The following is a 20,776-nucleotide window of genomic DNA, read 5'->3' as shown; positions in this document are numbered from 1 at the left end:
TGAGCTTGCTGCCAACATACCAACAGCAGGTGTGTCTTCAACGTTTAATATCTAGGGTGTAATGTATTAAGTGTGTCGCTAAGGCTACTCAGGTCCAAGCGCACATCCACAATCTTCAGTCAGAAAGCAGGCCATCAACATAAAGATGTACGTTCTGGATCTCATACATGCGTCCTCGGCGTGCCCATGTCTGTAACAGTGAGTTTGGCGCGTGTCTGTCCTACTCTTTGTAACTGACCACACCAACAAGATGGATGCATCACTATAAATAAAGAACATTCTTTAAAATATTTCATTCTTGATAAAAATCTGCTCTACTTCAAAGATTTGGACAGGAGTTGAATCAGGGAACCCCCCCCCCCCCCAAAATGACACTCTTCATTCAAGTATTGCATGTCTATTCATCTATACAATCCTGCAAGCAAAGTCCAGAGAGGGTCCCTCTCTCATCTCAATATTTAGAGGCAGTGCACACAGGGAGGAAGGTCAGCTATTGCTGTCAGTCAAAGCTGAAAGGCACAACTCCCCACGAAGGCAGCCAATCAAATTCATCTCTGGCGGTAAGGCACTGAGGAATAAGATGTCCTTTCAAATGTTTGTTTGACAGAAGCTTCATGCTACATTGAACTGAATAAAATTATCATAAAAATAATAATAATAATACAATAATTATATTAGGAATAATTACAATGAAAGTAAAATCTACATTAAATTAAGAAAATATAAGCAGTGAAACACTGCATGTGCCAGAGGAGGAAACTAGTTTTGCCTCCTTCAGGTGTAAACAGATTTGCAAACTCAGCTAGATGGGTCTAAAACACTCTGCCCCCGTCTTCTTCAGGTCCAGTGTCTTCACAGAGAAGTGGACACTATAAAGGCCACCACTGGCCAATGAGGTGCCAGTCAGAGGACCACCACTAACATCTGACTGGCTGCTGTAACGTGACCGTCAGGTGGGTCAAACATCAACTGGGTATGTAGACACGGGCCTGGGTTTGTCCAGCCAGCACATCCCAGTTTCTCCAGAGGAAGGCGAGGAGCAGGAGGAAGAGCAGGGTGGACAGGGATCGTCCCCGAGTCTTCATGAGCGGCACCACACAGTTGGCCAAGGCGGACACGAACACTAGCAGCACTGCCATCAGGGCCAACAGCACGCTGATCAGCTTGCCCAGCAGGGTGCGTGCGGCCGCTCCACTCTCCAGGCCCTCCAGTTGCACCACCTGCTGCTGCTGCAGCTCCATCTTAGACACCCGCGTCTGACAGGCCTCCAGCGCCTCCTGCAGGACAACACAGAGCACAGCACCTTGAGTTGAGAGCTTATAAATTCATTGTCAGATCACTTACATGAAACAGAAACATAAATCTTCTGAAACTCATCGCATAGCAGGGATATGTGTAAGCAAAAGTGTGCAGGCACAGGTTTGTTAATGTGTGTACCTGTATGTCTCTGGCTCTCTCATTGGACTGATAAGCAATCTTCTCCTCCATGCTGGCCAGCTCCTGTTTCAGGTTTAAGATCTCGTTCTGATGGAGTTCTGTCAGGTCATTCAACTGCTCCTCAAGTCGCTCACACCTATACACACAAACACACACACACACACACACACACACACACACACACACACGGACGAACAGAGTGAGTAACGTGAGAATAAGGGACATTTCCTAGAGATGGTTATCAGAGATTCCTTAACACCGCATTTAATTACATAGGTCTTGAAGTGTGAAAGAAACAGAGAGAAAAAAGTGTCAGTTGGGGGAGGGGGGGGGGGGGGGGGGGGGGAGTTGGAGTGTGGGTCAACTTGAGGTGTAAAGTGATATCAGTGTCTCATCTGACCTGCTCACGAGTCACTGTTTAACACAAGTTGAAGGACAACCCTAGACATACGCTCACAAAGACTTTTATTTTCCCAAGCTCAACAATCTTCCCACGCGCAACATATGCATGCTTATTTACAAGCAAAACATTCTCAAATTAGTCCAGAATAAAATATGCTTTTGGGATACCTCTCTAGATGTCCTTGTGTGCCAGAAAGATGTGCACCAAGTTCATTCGCTGCTCACTGGGACTCAGACATTTATTTTTAGCTGGAAAAACAAGAGCCTTGAGGCCATTTTAGGCAGAAAAATGTTGATTTGGCAACATTTATCCAGCCCGTAACGTGTGTGTGTGTGTGTTGTGTGTGTTTGGACGTATAGGTCATCCTTCGCTCTATATGAATGCTTGCAAACTAAGCAAGTAATATTTTTGTATGGATGTTTCTGTGTACCTTAACCTGTGTCACTTTGAAGGGCATGTATTATGGGTGTGTATGCTCATGCTCGTGTGTGTGTGTGTGTGTGTGTGTGTGTGTGTGTGCCAGTATGTACCTGAACCTCTCCTCCTGGAGCCCCTGCATTATGAGCGTGTAGTCTCGGGTGTAGTGGCTCTTCAGCCCCTCCAGCGCCTCCTCCATTCTGCCCTGTGCCTCCCTCAACTCCTGCACCTCCTGCAACAGCATGTCAAAGCTACCGTTTTGGCCCCGCTCCAAAGTGTTTCCCTTGGAACTAGGAGGGCCCCCCGGAGCTCCCCCGGTGGTGCTGTTGGCCCCAGCCGAGCCTGAGGTGCCACTTGAGCAGTCTTCCTCGCTGCCATACTTTGGGCTTGCTTGAAAGCGCCCACTGCCACCCAGCACGCCATCTTCACCGTTGGTTTCGATATCCACCCCGGCCTCCTTCAGCTGGTGGAGGTTGTCGGTGCTTCCGGTGCGGTTGCGGGAGGCCAGCAGGAGGGTTGCGATCTCGCGGGGCTTGGCGGCCGCCTGGTGGGTGACTTGTTGTATGCTGGAGATGCCGCCGCGCACGCTGTCCACCACTCCCTCGCTGAACTCGGACACGCGGGCCCCCACGTCTCGCAGGCCCTGCTGCATGTCGCGCAGCACCGCCTTGGGATGCCGCGCGGCGCCCTCGGCCAAGGCCCCGCCCTGCTCTGCCTCGCGCAGACGCCGGTGGTAGTGCTCCAGCTTCCTCTGCAGCTGAGCAATGCTTCCGGCAGACTTCTGGTTTTTCTTCTCAAACACCTGCAAGGAGCGCATCACACAAACACACATCTCACGTGAACCCTGTGTGGTCAGCTGTGCATGTCCCAAAGATAATACAGGTATATCAGTAAAACCGCACACAGAAAATGGCACTGAGCTGCAAAGTCATAATAATAGTCCGGTCATCATTATAGTAGCTCAGTAGTCATCTTACACATGAGATAATGAGCACAGACACTAGGTGAATTTGTCCCATGGCCTGGCAGACCATGAACACAACCAAATATGAAGCTTTGGGAGTGTAGACTAGATGAATGTTGGGGAAGAAAAGACCAATAGATGGGGGTCAAAAGTGGATGGGGTAAGCAGAGGGCCATAACTGATACAGATTAACTGTCCACAGATTAACTGACTCAGGCTGTTGGTTGCTTCTACTCAAGCACCTCTCTTCACCTTGGCGTCTGAAGAACTGACTCACCTGCTTGATGCGCACGCTCTGTTGCTTGTCGCTACTGTTGTTGGCCAGCTTGAGGTACTCTGCCACATTTTCATCGCGTATCGTCTGCTCGATGCGCAGCTGCTCGGTGAGTTTCAGGATCTTCTGCTGCAGCTGCGCGATCACCTGCCGCATGCGCTGAGGGTCGAGAGCCTCATCTGAGATCTCGCCTGCACCCGCAAGGGCCGCCTGAACACCCCCATCCAACCTCTCGATCTAAGGAAGGGAGAGAGAGTCAGAAAGGGCAAGAGCAAGATATGAGGAAGAGACAGAGGAGGGAGAGATGGAGGAAGGGTGTAGGGAACAGATGGCAAAAGAAATAGAAAAAAAGAGAACATGTAAAAGGGAGTTCCGTAAAAAACATTCTCCCTTTTAGTCGAGCCTTGATGAAGCAAGACTTTTCTTCTGCAGTCTGTGGTTAGACATTCACGTCAACTGATGTACCGAGTCAGCATATTACCCACAGAGACACACACGCACAAACACACACACACAGAGTCTCAAACTTAAGAAGTTGTGCTCTTAGCTGGAACTAGGACAAAGAGAGCCAGTGTGTAAATCAGAAACCCTTTCCTTAATAGTTCAAAATCAGGTTTCTCCCTATTGGATCCTCAGGACTTGGTTAAACTATTAGCCATGCATGTAATGGCTTGGTTGTGACTACATACAGACATCTAACGATTGGTGAAGTGACTTTAAACCACACAGGACAACTGACGTTACAGTAAAACTGCCACAAAGCATCGGTGCAGCGGAAGACTCTCTTGTCACATGAAAAAACTACCCTGAATTAGATTCCACGTAATCCAAATTGAGAGTAAATATAGATGGTATAATCCACTCCAGTATGACCCGATCTCTTTCGGGTGGCTTGGGTGGTGACACACATCCGGACATAGGCTCTCAGTCCAACAATCGCAAACACTCACATTACCCCTACGCGATGACTGATTGAAATGGTATGAATTTGGTTGGCAGAACAATATTGAGTAAGAACAAATATGTACGCGCTATCCTGGTGTGGTAATAATGACCGGAAAATAACACGAAAAACACCAATTACTAACCACGCTGTAAGCATTGATGGGCACATTAACTACCACATCCTGAACTTGCCACCGAACTTTAGACAGTTACGCGATCACGCGGTTGACTGAGTGGGGACCACAGGACGCATAACATGCAGTACAGGACTACGCGATAGCCTACAACTAAATGAAAAACGTCCATAGAATAGCCTACTTTTGGTATACACGTAGTCACATCTACACTAAACCAGGATTGAGATGAGAGGCGCAACTAATTGGTCTCACCTTTCCATTCTTTAAGCGAAGAACCTTCTCCCAATGCATTCTCCAGTGTGTCTGTCGGTGGCACGGAGTTTCATCTGGTTAGCTGCGGAATCTCTTATAATCCGCGTGTGTGTCCTTGGAATTTCTGTTTAACAAAAAGAGCCGGTAGCGCTCCTAAACCTCCCAAACTTGTTTTTAAAAGCGGAGTCGTTCCTGAAACTATCTTAAAACTCCGCCTGGAGCGCGGGCACTCCCCCACCCGGTTATTTACAGGATGACATCATCCTCTGCCCGTCAAGCATGTTTAGAAAACGGCAGGTGGCCTTACACTGACAATGAGCTATCCGACAGACAGCAGACACAACCAATTTATAATTTACTTTGAACGTAGCCTAGAACTTAGGTAACTTTTGTTTTTCCCTTAGTAGGGCTGTTGTGAGAATCATCAACATAATGCAATTGTAGTAACAGTTTAGCCTACCATTGTGTATATCGGGCTTAAGCGGGGAGGGCGGAATGAGTAAATCCGGTTCCACTTTGGCGCACTCTCCTACACACGCACAGACACATACATTTACATTTCAATGGACTAGTATCTGTCATGAATTTGAGAAAATTCACCTTGAAGACATTCATACATATCAAGGGCTCCAACTGGGGATTTCCCCACAAATTATCTTTGACATTTTACAACTGGAGAGAGGGGTTCAAAGATCACGAGCGCCGCGCGCATTTACACCTGATGAGGATAAAACATGATCAGCATGCGTACTATGCAGTTGGAGAACTAAAGGGAATAGCCTCTGAAGTCGCACAGAGGACCAATTTCTCTCTCTCTCTCTCTCTCTCTCTCTCTCTCTCTCTCTCTCTCTCTCTCTCTCTCTCTCTCTCTCTCTGGAGATATAGACTTCGTTGTGGGATAGAGGCCATACTGGGGGTAATGTTAATGCTTCACGAACAGTGGTGCTAATTGTGCTCTACTAAAAACGAGAATCTATGAGCTGGAGACAGGAGCAGTAGTGAACGCATTCCCTGGGAACAACACAATCAAAACATCCCTCTGACTGGGACTCACCCCAAGTAATACAGTCACAAACACAATTATATGCAAGAAGGGACAATTCTAGGAACAGGCCAACAGAACACCTGAGCCAGACAGGTGAAACTAATTCCTATGTGAACATGAGTCCACATAAGTGTGTTGTGTGTGTGTGTGTGTGTTCATATGGGTAAGGGGTTCTGAAACTGGATAAGTTGACAGGAGGACAGGAGTGTCATTTAGTCTAACTAAGAAGCTGTGTTCAAAGAAGTCCTTTAATTATCTAACACATACACCTAACCGCAATGGAGAGAAAGAGGGAGAGGCAGGTCAAAACATATTTATATTCTAAATAATTTAAGTCTTTAAGCCTGCTTACAAGAATCTCTGTGTAAGCCTGCTGATATTTGACACACACTAACACAAACACAGACACACACTCACTAGAACAGCAAAGACTCAAGGCTAAGGGCTAATAATAGTCCCTTTAGATATGTGCTAATTCTTTACAGTAAATTATCCTAGTCATACTGCACACGTAATAACCAGCATTATATGAGTAGGAGGTTGAGAATCTAAGGCAAACATGGGGTGTGCAGGACTGGTGTGAATGTACATACTGTATACTCAGCTTGGAATTAAGTGTACCATAAAGCATTTAATCAGGCCCAACACCAAACAGATCACAGACAGCATAACAGGCTTACAAGCCACGAGAGCAGCGTGACATCTCTTTGGACCTTAAGGTCACTTTCTCATATTTACACATATTACCCTCACCATCTCACACCTGATCAGAGAGATGCATGAAGAAGAACGATGTAGTAATATTAAGAGGACTTGTGAGGCCCTATACAAACTAAATGATGTGACAATCCATTAAAGCAGATGTTTTTCATGTAAATAATGTGTTTTTTTTTAAGTAAGACAAGCTCTTTTGTTTTTTTCTGACAGGTGACAGTGTGTCCCAGAGCCTAGCCAGCCCGCAGCTCTGAGGTCAACTAAGGTAACACACCCATGCAACACTCCGAGGTCAGGGGTCACTGATATTTAATGGAGCTTGTCATTCCAGCATCTTAGTGCCACACAAAAGCTACACACCAAGCCTCTCAGACATGCCACCGCCGGTTAGGGTTTCAGGCCGGGAACCGTAGGGTGACCTCACTTCACTCTGTGTGTGTGTCACTTCCCTGGATGGGTTAAATGCAGAGGTTAATTTCAGAGTGTGTGTGTCTACACCACCTCTGCCATAGAGAGGACTTTCACTTTCACTTCACTTTCATCACAAGGACACTTAGCTAGATGGATGAGCTTGATCAAATTAGCATATTTTTGGAGAAGATGTGTGTGGGCTTGACAATAAAAGTGGAATAAATGGCCTGTATTAATTTACACAAGCAGAAATGGACAGGCCTTTTTACTTCTCCACTCTCTTCTACTGCTTGCCTCTCACACAGACACTGGTCCAGTTTGATAGATGGATTTAAATGCCATAGAAAATCCATTACACAAGCCTGATTACTGCAAGAACAGAGAGACAGAAAGAGAGAGTGAGAGAGAGAGAGAGAACGAGTGAGAGACAGAGAGAGAACTGAAATCTTTTATACAACAACATGAGAGCACAGTCTGATAAACCAGTGTGTGTGTGTGTGTGTCTGAGACCGAAAGGGAGAAAATATTTAGTCTTGGTTAGGTAAGGAATCAATCAGCATTCATCTGGAACTCTCACTCAAAGTGTGACTTGTGAAAAATACACAAATCATTAATTATGGATGACCCATATCACAGAACTCAAAAGAGAGCAGATTATGAGTTGATGCTGCTTGTCTGTCACTGGCAAAGGGCACTCCTACCTAACGAAGCTTGGAGGTGCGAAGTGGCCCTAGAGTCAAACCCCCCAGTAGCCCAAAGAGTTTGTGCATAACAGACCCCCCTCCTTCATCCCTTCCTCTCTTTTGACCAGTTTCCTCCCTTCCTTCTTTCCCTCCCTCAGTTTCTCTGCTTCCCTCTCTTCGCCTCCATCGCTCCCTCCTCTCCCTCTCTCTAGACTAAGCTCCCAGTGCTCAGACAAAGGGCAGTTTTTCATGGAAATCCGCTTTTTTGTTCCTTTAAGGGGTCTCAGGCGAACTCTCACAATGGTCTCATTCACCATCCATGGACAATTACATAACTCTCTGTGTTGGTTTGCATGCAACTACGCGTGAAATAAACACCCACTTACTAACACACACACACACACACACACACACACACACACACACACACACACACACACACACACACACACACACACACACACACACACACACACACACACACACACACACACACACACACACACACACACACACACACACACACACAGTGAACTCCATACAGGGCTCAGCAGTAGCCCTACATTGGTTGAGAGGACTTAAAAGACCATGTGATGTATTTTGAAAAGAACCAAACTAACCTAACCCACATTCTCTGGGCCAAAGTCCTCATAAACTGAACCAAACAGAAGCCCAAGTACAACACTGACAAATCCACATTGAGAAAGCCAGCAAACATATGCACTTTTGTGTACAGATGCACACAAAGTTCAGGTAGCAAAATTATCCTATTGTCTTCTCTCTCTCTCTCTCTCTCTCTCTCTCACACACAGCTAATTCACCTCTAAATGGAAATCAATTCATTCACTCTATATAATCAATTCATTCACCATATAAACTCACTGACTCAGATATGAAAACACACACTCACACGTACATATCCACAAACATACACACACACATTCACACACGTACACACCCACAAACATACACACTCAATACAGGTGATGCACTCACAGTGTTTGTAGGAGAGTTGGATGGCGAGGACTCAGGAGTTACCAGGTTCAGGATGACCTCCATTGGAGAGAGCATGAGGAAGCTGTATCCCAGCAACACACACACACACACACTAGCTAACTAACATAAGCACTTACGCATCCTCTACACTGAATTCTAACATCAGTATTAAAATACAGTCTTGCGCAGACTTTGAGGTATGGATGCGAAGAGCTGAGAAGGGCTGTAGCCGGCATGCAGAGATTCAGATGTGTTCAGTGTAGGCTCAAGTCCATGGCGCTCAACCTTGGCGAGATGTCCAGCTGGATTCATCTGAGAAAGAAGCTCCATCGGAGAGTGTATGTCTGAGTGTGTGAGTGAGTGAGAAACAGAGAAAGAGAGCAAAAGAGAGACAGAATCCAAGGGGGAAAGAAGGGGGTGGCCCTGGGTTTGTTCTGTAATCCCGATGTCTGGGCCAGAGGCACAGCAAAGCAACATTAAGCACTCCTCAGCTTAACCAATCAATTGGCGAAACCCCAAAGACCCTCTAGACCAATCGGAAACCAAGGGCTTCTCAGCCAACCAATTGCAAGTTCGTCACCAGCACTGGGGTTTGCCAATCAGCAGTGCTATTTACAAAAACATTCGTTGGGGTTGTTGGTAAATGAGAGTCCAGGCAAAAAGAAGGGATCACACACAGTAACAGTGAAGCTGAACCAATTACTGCATCTCTGAACCAGAAAAGCATGCCCAGATTACATTGTCATATGACTCCATAGTGGGCCTATGTGTGTGAGACCAATTAATGGGAGTATTGAAGCGGGACAGGACGGGGTGGAGGGTGTGGGGTGCATAGGCAGGAGCTGCCAAAGCTGCTCTATAGAAGCGAGCTGGGGGTGTTTAGGGGAAAGGTGACTTACATAAGAACAAGCGTCACTCAGCCTGTGCTTTGTGAAATTCTCTATGAAGAGAAATTACATGGTGCCCCATTATCTGTCCACAGACACTGAGTCCATGTGCTAAAATGAAAGCATTTAGCAGAGAACATAGTGACCAGTCCACTTACACAATAACTATAGCAGTGAAACCTCCTTTGTATACAGGCACAGTTGTGTAGTAAGAGAGTAAGAGAGAGAAAGAGAGAGAGAGTGTGTGAGAGAGAGAGAGACAGAGAGAGAGACGGACTCAAATCCAACAGAGTGAGCTGGCACAAAAGCTGGACTCCAGAGAGGTTCCATAACATTCCCAGCTGACACTGCCCCTCCCACATACAATACCAGCTGACTGTCTCATATGTCTTTTCATCTCCACACTGGGGCATGACTGAACACACCGGAACATTCCGCATGAGTGTGTGTGTGAGTATGAAAAATAACTACTCAATGGAGCAAGCAGCAGGTGACATCCCTCCTAAACTATCTGGACCAAACCCAATGGAGAAAGTAGAGCATAATGCTTTATGTAATATGATATACATTACAGTACAGTACAGTAAGTCGTTTCAACATATATTCCTAATGGAGCAAGGAAATCACTGTATTCTCAGAATAAAGAGAGCCTGTCCCTCTGTACTTTTGTACTTGATTTCACATGGACAGATTAAAATACAAGAACATTGTGCGTCAACAGGATAAGGATACTTTGCTTGCCCCTGTTATTATGTCACAATATCACAAGTATGCCTCAAAAAGACCTGCAGCTAAGTCATGCCATTCTTTTTTTTCTTTTGTATGTGCCCATCATGTGTTTTAGGTTTGTTCAGGTAGGTAGGGTTTACTCCATGGCAATCATGCACACACCTTTAGGGGTTATCAGAGTTCACACTTGCATAAGTGATGCTGGCAATCTACTCTGGCCTAAAGGTGAAAGCAAGAACACTCTCACACCAGAAACATTTTCTCCATTCACAGAGTAATTCCAGCATTGATAAAGGAATTATGTAATCTGGGAAAGACATGATTAATAGATAGATCCATGCATGATTGCAAGTGCATCCCCTTGCCTCTCTCACCACATGCACATGTAAACAATAAAAACGTGGACACATGTCAAGCCCAACCGAAAGGCCAGAGCAGCTCACGTGTATTCAACTCAGAGTCGGAGAGAGCACGCATGGCTGCTGGTTTACCGGCCTCTCCCTCTCCCTCTCCCCAGCACAGAGGGGGCAGGCATCGGCCCACAGGCCAAGCCCTGACTTAAAACCCAGAGAGAGCTCCTAGCCCTAACAGCTTACAGGGTCCAGCCAGGTATAAATGGTAGCTGTGCTAAATTCAGTGAGTGTGTGTGTCCTCGGGACCCTCTAATGTCCTTAAAGCCATCTCACTCATACATGTGCCTTTCATCATACTCATGATGAATGCTTCACTGACTTTGGGGACTTACCTCACTACATTTAAGCAGGCTCAGGTCATCCCCACTACTTAAAGGATCTTAGGCGCAGCCACAAAAGCAGCATTCAGCTATCTGAATTTAAATTTTTCTCATGAAGTATTATTTTGATTCGTTTATGATCTGCCATTCTGCCGATTCCTAGCATTGCCCTCACTGCATACAACATGAAATCCAGAATTTTCTTTTCATTGCTCCCATACCGACATTTTACATTTTACCTCACTTCATTCAATCCTGCTGGGCAGGGATGCAATCTACTGTTTTGCAATCGACGGATTGGATGAAAGTAGCTGTTGAATCTGTGCCAAATAAATGTGTGAGAGGGACCACTGCTCTGACATGCCCTGACACCGGCTGTTGATGACAGAGACACAATGTTAAAGGCACAAAAAGACTCTTATACATAAACCTTCATTGATCTTAAGATCACATGCACACTCAATGATTAAAGTTTTGTTGCAAATGTCATCACAATTTCTCATTAACACACCCCTAGTTGCACGCTACCCTCTATGTAAAGTGTTTATCTATGAATCTGCATTTGCAGTTGCATCCCAGACTGGCAGGGAGAGGGTGACTGCAAGTATGAGAATAACAGAAGGGCTAATCAGAGCCACTGGGTTGGGAATGACAGAGGGGGGCTCTGGGTGAAATCTGAACAGGCTGTAGGTTTTGTGACAAGACATAAACTTTCCACTAGTGGGAGTTAGAGGCCAGCAAATGCTGCTCACCGATAACAAACGAAGCAGGCAAACACACAGTCGCACAGGCAACCACCCCCACTCCTCCCAACCCACAAGCCAACGTTTATCAGCCTAAAACATATTTCTTTCCTCTTTCTAATTCCCCATTCCTCACTGTCTGTCTGTTGTCTGACAATTTCCTGTACCATTGCCCGGCTGTTCTTTTTTCATTTTTCATTTTCTTTGCCTTGATTTCGCCCTAGGCTTTTTCTTTAAGCAAATTCCACAGAACAGAATCTGCTGTTGACTTCAGGGCAAACTAGAATGCGCCTTAAAGTCAGACAACCACAAGTGTCTACAGGGGAATCTTCACACATTGAAATACACACTGAGTCAATTGATTATGCTAACTCTCGGGTCCTAGACTAACAACAGACTGATGGGTAATTTAGACAAGCCTGTTACCCACAGTCCTGCCATGCGGCCTTCATCCTGCAGCAAGGCCTCTGAGGCACCCAGCAAGTAACCCTGCTGCGAAAACAAACAGCAAAGCTTCCCCCACATAGGATAAGGTTGTGTGCAGTCACCGACAAAGGAAACACACAGGCATATATGATGTGCCCAAGATGACCAGAAAAAAGGGTCGACGTTCAGCTTTTGTGGTTGAGAAAGAGTGAGGGAGAGTGGCAACACAGTGGGGGTGTCAGTCATGTGAGAAGTTCTCATAATCTACATCCTTTTAAAATGAGGTCATATGTGGTTGATGGGTTACAAGAGGTGGACAGACATGTGCACACTAGAACATAGTGTACACTCACAGTTTTGCTCTGTTTCTTTTGTGGCAAGCATAAGATCAATTGATTCCACTCAATACGGATTAGATGGCCACCAGAAAGAGACTAAAGGAGACCATTTACCAGCATAGACAGACGCACATGCATGCCTACATATACATACAGTACATATGGTTTCAAACATTCTTCCATCATTCACTGACAAGTGCAATGACTATTGCCACCGAAATTAATAGATTATAAAAAACACAATGCACAGGCTAGGCAGTGAAGACTGAGGATCCTCCAGAGATACTGTGATGGGGAGAGAGGAAGTGAATCATGGAGGGAAAAGAACAGCTCTGACCCGGGCCAGATGGTGAGAGCGTGCTGTGCCAAGTGTGACTGGGTCAGGGGGCATGTCTGTGGCTGCTGCTGGGGCGTGCACACGTGAGCGTGTCTCAGAACTGTGTGTAGATGTCAAGGTTGCTCAACATCCACAAAACCTTAAAAGTATGGCTGATGTGACACAACACAAGGCAATAACACACTGTTCCTCCTTTCCTTCCTTTTTTCTCTCTTTCTATTCATCTCCTTCTACACAAACGAAAGCGATTCACTCATTCTTTGGTTTATTGACCCCGATGACGGACTTGTTGGACTTGGTTATTCTGAGGAATATTCGGGGAAGAGGAAGTGTAGAATGATGCTAGTAGAATAATATAAGAAACATCTCTCTTTGTGTGTGTGTGTGTGTGTGTGTGTGTGTAGCCTAGTCCCTCTCACGCTTGTGATATTTGAATATTAATATTTGCTGCCATGCAAAAGGGTGCTTGCAGAATAAATAATTGGTTATGAATATGGATGTCTGTTTCATCACAGTGTGAAATTAACTTCAGAGAGACTACAACTATGTGCCCCTATACAGCGACGTGCGGTCATCATGAGAAGTAAAAAAACAAATAAAGATAAAATAAATATACATTTTTCTCTACTGATCTGTGCTATAAATGTCATTTTTGCATGATTCCAATCATTTCAAGCATTTTTATTATCAAAATCGATTAAATTGCGCAATCCCTCACAATCCGGCTTCTCACCCCACATTCGCTAACATTCCATTGATATCAGCCCTTGCTCCGTTGATTTCCCATTATTTCTCTTAGGATTGTTTAATGTCTATGTGAAGCCATTTAATATCACACAAGTGGTTGTGATCACTTTGAAACCCAAGACTGCTTTTTATTGGCGAACTGATTTTGAGAAATTAAACTTAAATTGCAGATAAAATTGTGTTTCCTTGTTGCTATGGATATCTAGTTGCTATGCTAGCCAATTAGCTAGCTAAGGACACGTAGGATAATAACCTTAAACGATTTAAATGAAAGAGTTCAATTTGCATGGAATGATAGCTAGTTATCTAGCTGATGTTATAGTCTCCTCGATTGATCTCTTAATATTATAATGGAAAAAGGTAGAAACCCTCAGGGTGCCTGTGCAACTTTGTATGAAAGAGTATGAAAGAGTCATTCTCTGCCAATTGATGGCCCACTTTGTGAAAGAAATATTCTACATAGGTATTATCATGATATGTTTTATTATTATAATTATAATTAAATGCATTTCTTATGCTTTGTCTGTGTTACTGTTGAGAGGAAAGACTGTCTGGCTTTAGAGAGGCCCATTGGGGATGTTTCACTCAGATGTCATGAATGTTTAGGTTAAACTGATTTATTGTCTTGGAACCTGGTACTGACTGGAACGAAGAAGTTAATGAACAAAGGACCTGGGAGGGGTTTCATGTTCTGAAATCTGTGTGAATATTATTTTGAATAAAGAACAGGCATTTTGAAGGAGAGGCCAGTGCCTTGTTTGAAGAGATTCAAGCAGGTCATTCCTCTGGGGCCCAGAGTAAACGTCTGTTATTAACTATATTCTTGGTTGTGTGAGTCTTAATACTGAGGCAAAGAATACAGTCCTAGGTTAAGGGTTTATTTCCCTGACACCAAAATAACATACTAGAAAGATTTCAGTCTGGTTTTAGGGCTCATCATAGCACAGAGTCTGCCTTGTTAAAAGTATCAAATGACCTGCTCCTCTCTGTTGACTCTGGTGACTTCTTGACCTCAGTGCAGCTTTTGACACAGTGGATCGCAACATTTTAATTGACCGTCTCCAGTGCGGGGTTGAAGTTAGTGGTATTGCCTTAAGATGGTTCTCATCCTACCTCACCAATAGAAGTTTTGCTGTGAATATAGGTAATTGTTCCTCCTCATCTGCTAGTCTTTCCTGCGGGGTCCCACAGGGTTCCATCCTAGGTCCCATCCTGTTTTCTACTTACATGCTCCCCCTTGGTCAAATTATTCAAAAGCACAACATCTCTTTCCATTGCTATGGAGATGTCATACAGCTTTATCTCCCCCTTAAACCTAACGACTGGCAAAATCTAAACAGTCTCTTGGACTGCCTTGAGGACATCAAGTGTTGGATGGCACAACATTTCCTACAATTAAATGAGAAGAAGTCTGAAGTTATATTATTCGGCCCCCCTGTCTCCATCAAACTGACCACCAGCAGCCTAGGCAATCTGTCTATTCTGGTGGAGCCCCAAATCAAAAACCTTGGTGTAATATTCGATTCGGCTTTTAAATTTGACAAACAGGTCAATTCAGTAGTCAAGGCCAGCTTCTATCAACTCCGCACCATTGCCAAAATCAAGTCTTTCCTGTCACTCAAAGATCTTGAGAAGGTCATCCACGGCTTCATATCCTCTCGGCTAGACTACTGAAAATTCCTTGTATACGGGAATCAGCCATTCGTCACTCTCCCGCCTACAACTAGTCCAAAACGCTGCTGCAAGGCTCCTGACCGGTACCCAGAAAAGAGACCTTATTACCCCTATCGTGGCCTCTCTCCATTGGCTTCCAGTGCGGTTCAGGGTTGATTTTAAGGTGCTCCTGTTTGTTTTTAAAGCCCTGAATGGGCAGGCCCCTTCTTATATCCAGACCTCTTAACCCGTTATTCCACCGCCAGGCCCCTCAGGTCGTCTAATTTAGGGCTCCTGGCAGTCCCCCAATCTAAGCTTAAATCCAGGGGTGACCGCGCTTTTGGTGTTGCAGCTCCTAGAATGTGGAACAGCATCCCCTCTCTATAAGATCAGCCCCCTCTAATGACACCTTCCAAGTCCAGGCTCAAAACCTACTTTTATTCCTTAGCTTTTGGATCTCCCTGATTTTGGTTGATCATTTGTATATTTGCTTTCGGTTAGAGGTGTTTTTGTTTTTTTGATGTGTATATAGATGCTTAGTTGAGAGTGTTGCTTCTGTTTTAGATATTTTAACTAAATTATTTTTATTTATTGTTTTGTTTCTGTTTACTTGTAAAGCACTTTGGTCAGCATGAGCTGTGTTGTATAATAAATATGACTTGACTTCATATTCATAAGTGTATTCACACATATTAACACGAGTACATCACAAGCTAGCAGCTGCCAACTGTATGTACCTTACCTTTGTGTGTGTAAAGAATGCTGATATGAAAAACAACCAGAAGTCAATGTGCAAGCTGACAATTGAATGGTGATTTAAGATACTCTAGGGTTTATATATTTGTAAATCCGATTTAAAAAGAGTCAGTCCCTAACCAGCCACGAACCTCACTGCACGTCACTGCCCCTATATGCAGACATACACACACAGACACACTCCACTCTAAAATCATCTAAGCTTGCATGAGAAGTCGTCCAACTGAACTGTGTAAAACCACTGTAGAAACCACTGAGTCACATTCACACGCCTAACAAGCTAATGTTCTCCACAACTAAGCAGGAAACAGGAAACTAGAAACAACAGGCTGCATACTCATCCACACCCATAAAACCTCACCAAATGACACATCTATGTTTTGCAACTCGAAATACTTACGAAATAACAATTCACAGTTCCGTCTCTACTGTACAGAAGCATTAAATCATCTGATATGAACATTGTGTGCTGGGCTAAGGAAACCGCTACACGTTTTTGTTGATGCAGAAGGCTCTCACTGCAATACGGAAACAGATCCTCCACTCCAGAGTCAGACTGTTAACACATGCACATGTGCAAACAGCTACACCACCTCTCCACAAAGTGTCCTGTTTTTCACCAGTCTGCTATCCAATCTGTTCTCTCTCTCCTCTTCTACCCCTCCAAACCATACACTCCCCCCTCCCCACAGCCCTTCTCTAAGAGAGGGCTTCTGCCCGGTCTCCCTGGCAACAGAGGTGCGTACATCTGAGTCAACATTAATGTGTGCTTTCGGGTAGTGTATTAAGTGTGTGTGGAGCCAATGAGTTCGACTCTGTATTCTGCCAGCAGAACTCCTATCAACGTGCAATCAATACAGAATAATAAATAACAGTAAAGCATAGTACCTCTCTCTCACACACACACACACACACTCACACACACACACACACAAACACACACACACACACACACACACACACACACACACACACACACACACACACGAACACACACATAATATACATACATAAATGCATTCAAACACACACAAGACACAGTCTATAACCAACTGCATAAGCTAGCTATGACCTTGTCTCTCTCTTTACGTGAAAAGACTGTTCACTTTAATTCAAAGTGTTTCTCAGCACTGCTGAGGAGGCTTGCGCACATACACACATACACATATACTCATAAACAGCTGAATACCTTAGCATAGCAGTCCAAAGGTTGACCTGACCTGGACATACAGTCTGTCCTGGATGCTACTATGAGAAAGTAGCAGATTGGTAGTAACAGCATGAGTCTAAGGTTTCTAAGAAGATTGTCAAATGGACATAATGTCAAAAATGACAAGGTAGTGCTCGAGAACTGCCACTTAGGAGTGTTTTGGTAATCAAATAACAAATCCTACTGATTGATTTAAAAAAGACTGCCATTTGAAATGCATATATACTGCAGGACCACATGAAAGCGAATATGTTCCGGGCCATACATGTTTTCTTCATGGCCCAGCCGCCCCAGTGTAACTGTCAATCATGTCCATGGTAGGCTTATGCCTACGCAAAAAGCAAGAGAAGCAAACTAAAATTGTACTCTATTTACAATTAGAAAAACGAATCCCTAGCCTATAACAGGAAAAATATACATGACTAAGCACAAAGGACTACTCCATGTAGGATTGGACACTGTGATCTAATGTAACAGTAGAAGGAACACAAAGATGCTCCCCAAAACACACTCTGTAAACATCTGTAAGTGTTACCTTATTTATAAGTGTGTATGAGTATAAATGTGTGTGTGTGTGTGTGTGTGTGTGTGTGTGTGTGTGTGTGTGTGTGTGTGTGTGTGTGTGTGTGTGTGTGTGTGTGTGTGTGTGCGTGTGTGTTTGTGTGTGTGTGTGTGTTTGTGTGTGTGTGTCACCTGCATTGGAGGAGTGGACTCCTCCTAGCACTCCTCTTTTCAAGCAAGGTGAAGTGTTCTTAACTTAAAGAGCCTGCCGTATGGATCTACTACTAATTAACAAATATACACACATCTCTTTCTACACACACACACACACGCGCGCGCGCACACGCACACACACACACACAATAGAACGAGTGGAACTGTCTACAGAGTGAATGGGGTCGCACCTTTGCATTTCTTCTCCTTTCAACAAACACAACACATCAAACATAAAACTGGCATAATGATTCCTTCTCAAAAGTATGTTTTTTAAAAACTCACTACACAACCTCAGCATGACACACACAAACACACACACACACACACAAATGCTGACACACAAGCTCTCCATCTCTTACCTTGGAGTATTGCCTGCGAAGGCTGAACCGTTGCACCATCTTGACCACGATTAGTTTTCAACTACTTTGCATTACACAAACCCCTTTTCCCCTCCAAATCTTTCAGATATGCACACATACACATACACACACACATAAACACTCACAAACACACTCAGACACTTATTTACCTAAAGCATTCACCAATATCACACTCTCTGTTGTATGCACACACACATACACACACACACACATTCAGGGACCCATAAAGGAGCCACGCTTGGGCATCTCTGTGTGCTCAGTCTGCCTCTTATTGACACATCTCAACTCTAGAGAGGATCCGCGGGACAGCACAAGAAAGAGGAAGAGAGGGAGGAGCCAACAAAGAGAGAGAGAGAGAGACTGAGAGAAGGGGACTAACATGGGATGGGAGGGACTAAGAGAAAGAGGGAAAGGGAAAAGTTACTCTCTTGCTGTAAAAAGACTTCTCAAGTCTTTCTCATTCTCTCCCTTATTTGCAACCCACTACTGGACACAAACAAACAACACGTAAACTAACAAACAAAACACACACACATACACAAAGAGAGGTGTTTCTTACTCCAAACTGTTTTTATCCAGAAGGTGAAAGGAGGACCTGAGAACAGCTGCCCCTCCTGTTACTATGGAGACTGAAAAGCTTCCTCTAATGCTTTGGATTGTTCGTGACTACTAGATGGACCCTCCTGACCTTCAACCTCACAAGCATCCTTCTGCAATCAATACTCAGCAATCAACTCCCTTGAAGCACAAAACACATACGACCCAAAACACATGTAGCACGCACAAAATACACACACATAACAAACATACACACACACACACTAGACAGTGGGGTATCTTTAGCATCCTCTAATGTACAGAACTATGACTGTCTGACTAAAATACTTCAATGTGCATAGGGGATGCCTGTGTATATCTGTCCACATGTCTGCCAGTGTATATATGCTGACTGCCCCATCTAGTGGTGATACAACTCCAACAGCTTTATACAGAGAAAACTTGTGTCTTCGGAAAAGTAGCCTTTATCACCCATCTGTACACGCACGCACGTACGCACGTACGCACGTACGCACGCACGCACGCACGCACGCACGCACGCACGCACGCACGCACACACGCACACACGCACGCACGCACGCACGCACGCACACACACACACACAGACACACACACACACACATAAGCCTGCAACCCCACCACACACTCACTCACTCACCCGTTCTGTCTCCTCCGTAGACTGGTACCCTGAGCTGAGAGAGGTGTCCATGGGGACGCCGCCATCCGTAGAGGAGGAGCGTTGGCGACATCTCCGCTGCTGAGGTGCATCGTGTGAGGCGGACATAGCACTCATGGTGTAGTGGCGCCTGCCGTGCTGAGGGCTCCCCCTCTGCATAGGGGGACCGTCCGTCATGTCAGCGGCCGTGGCGGGAGCTCCTGGCTTGTGCCGGTGGTTCGGGAGGCTGGCCCCTTTCCTCATGGGGGACACTGCCAGACACGCCTGAGTCACTGCAGGAGGGGGGTTACTGTCAGAGCAGGCGTCACACAGCCCTAGCTGCTCCTCCAGGCCTGGGGGCCGTGGGGCGGAGGAGCCAGAGGGACAGGAGGAGGAGGAGGAGGAGGAGCAGGGAGAGGAAGGGTGGGGAAGGGAGTTGCGCCTGCGGGACAGAGGCTTTTGCAGGAACTGCCTCAGGCCCTGTCGGAGCACGCCCATGCCTCCCAGGGCATTGTGGGAAAGTTTGGAGAAGGCATGCTTGGAAGGTGGGGAGGGGAACGGCTGGGGGCCTTTGACAAGCTCCTTATTGGAAGCTGGTGTCTGGCCATCAACCCCGCAACGTACCATAAAGAGAGGTGTGTGTGTGTGTGTGTGTGTGTCTGTGTGTCTGTGTGTGTGTGTGTGTGTGTGTGTGTGTGTGTGTGTGTGTGTGTGTGTGTGTGTGTGTGTGTGTGTGTGTGTGTGTGTGTGTGTGTGTGTGTGTGTGTGTGTGTGTGTGCGCGCGTGTGTGTATGTGTGTGTTTGTGTTTGTATGGGAGAGAGTAAGATGGGAAGAATGTGTGTGTATGTGTCTAAAAGAGAAAACAAAAAAGCAAAAAGGGAGTGTGTGTGTGTGTGTGAGTGCAGCGGTCACAACACAGGTGGTCGCAGGAGGGATGGAATGATCAGCAGCCAGTCAGAAGCCTCCAGTACACATGCACCTGCAGAGCCACGCCTATCTGACACGCAGGGAGGACACACAACATGCAGCTGATGGTCAGGTTGGACACTTAACTCAGCTTCACAAACAGACAACCCTCAGATAAAACAAACACACTCTCCACACTGAGCACCTGGGGAGCATTTATGAACACACATATTAAATTAACATACTTATTCCCCCAAATGAGGCAGATTCAATATTTTCAGCATTGTAACTCTGATTTAGGATCAGTTCAGGTGACTTTGGC

At 45.3% G+C, this 20,776-nt stretch overlaps 1 protein-coding gene across 2 annotated transcripts; it reads right to left on the bottom strand.

The window, feature by feature from the left end:
• Nucleotides 1-820: 820 nt before the first annotated feature.
• tmcc1a (transmembrane and coiled-coil domain family 1a) lies at nucleotides 821-19,811 on the bottom strand (the record flags this gene model as incomplete). 2 transcript variants are annotated; one of them, XM_080855831.1, is made up of 5 exons in its annotated part: nucleotides 821-1,277; nucleotides 1,438-1,573; nucleotides 2,371-3,059; nucleotides 3,499-3,732; nucleotides 19,551-19,811. In XM_080855831.1, 5 exons carry the CDS (start codon nucleotides 19,809-19,811, stop codon nucleotides 966-968), a joined length of 1,632 nt encoding a protein of 543 aa, XP_080711957.1. In that variant the 3' UTR covers nucleotides 821-965. The 2 variants fall into 2 exon arrangements, with proteins under 2 accessions (XP_080711957.1, XP_080711958.1); XM_080855832.1 differs by lacking the exon at nucleotides 19,551-19,811 and adding an exon at nucleotides 8,679-8,753.
• Nucleotides 19,812-20,776: the final 965 nt, after the last annotated feature.

The sequence above is a fragment of the Sprattus sprattus genome (assembly GCF_963457725.1).
Source record: "Sprattus sprattus genome assembly, chromosome: 18".
NCBI lineage: Eukaryota > Metazoa > Chordata > Actinopteri > Clupeiformes > Clupeidae > Sprattus > Sprattus sprattus.
Note: the sequence above shows the minus strand (reverse complement) of the source record. Positions and strands in the feature narration are given on the sequence as shown.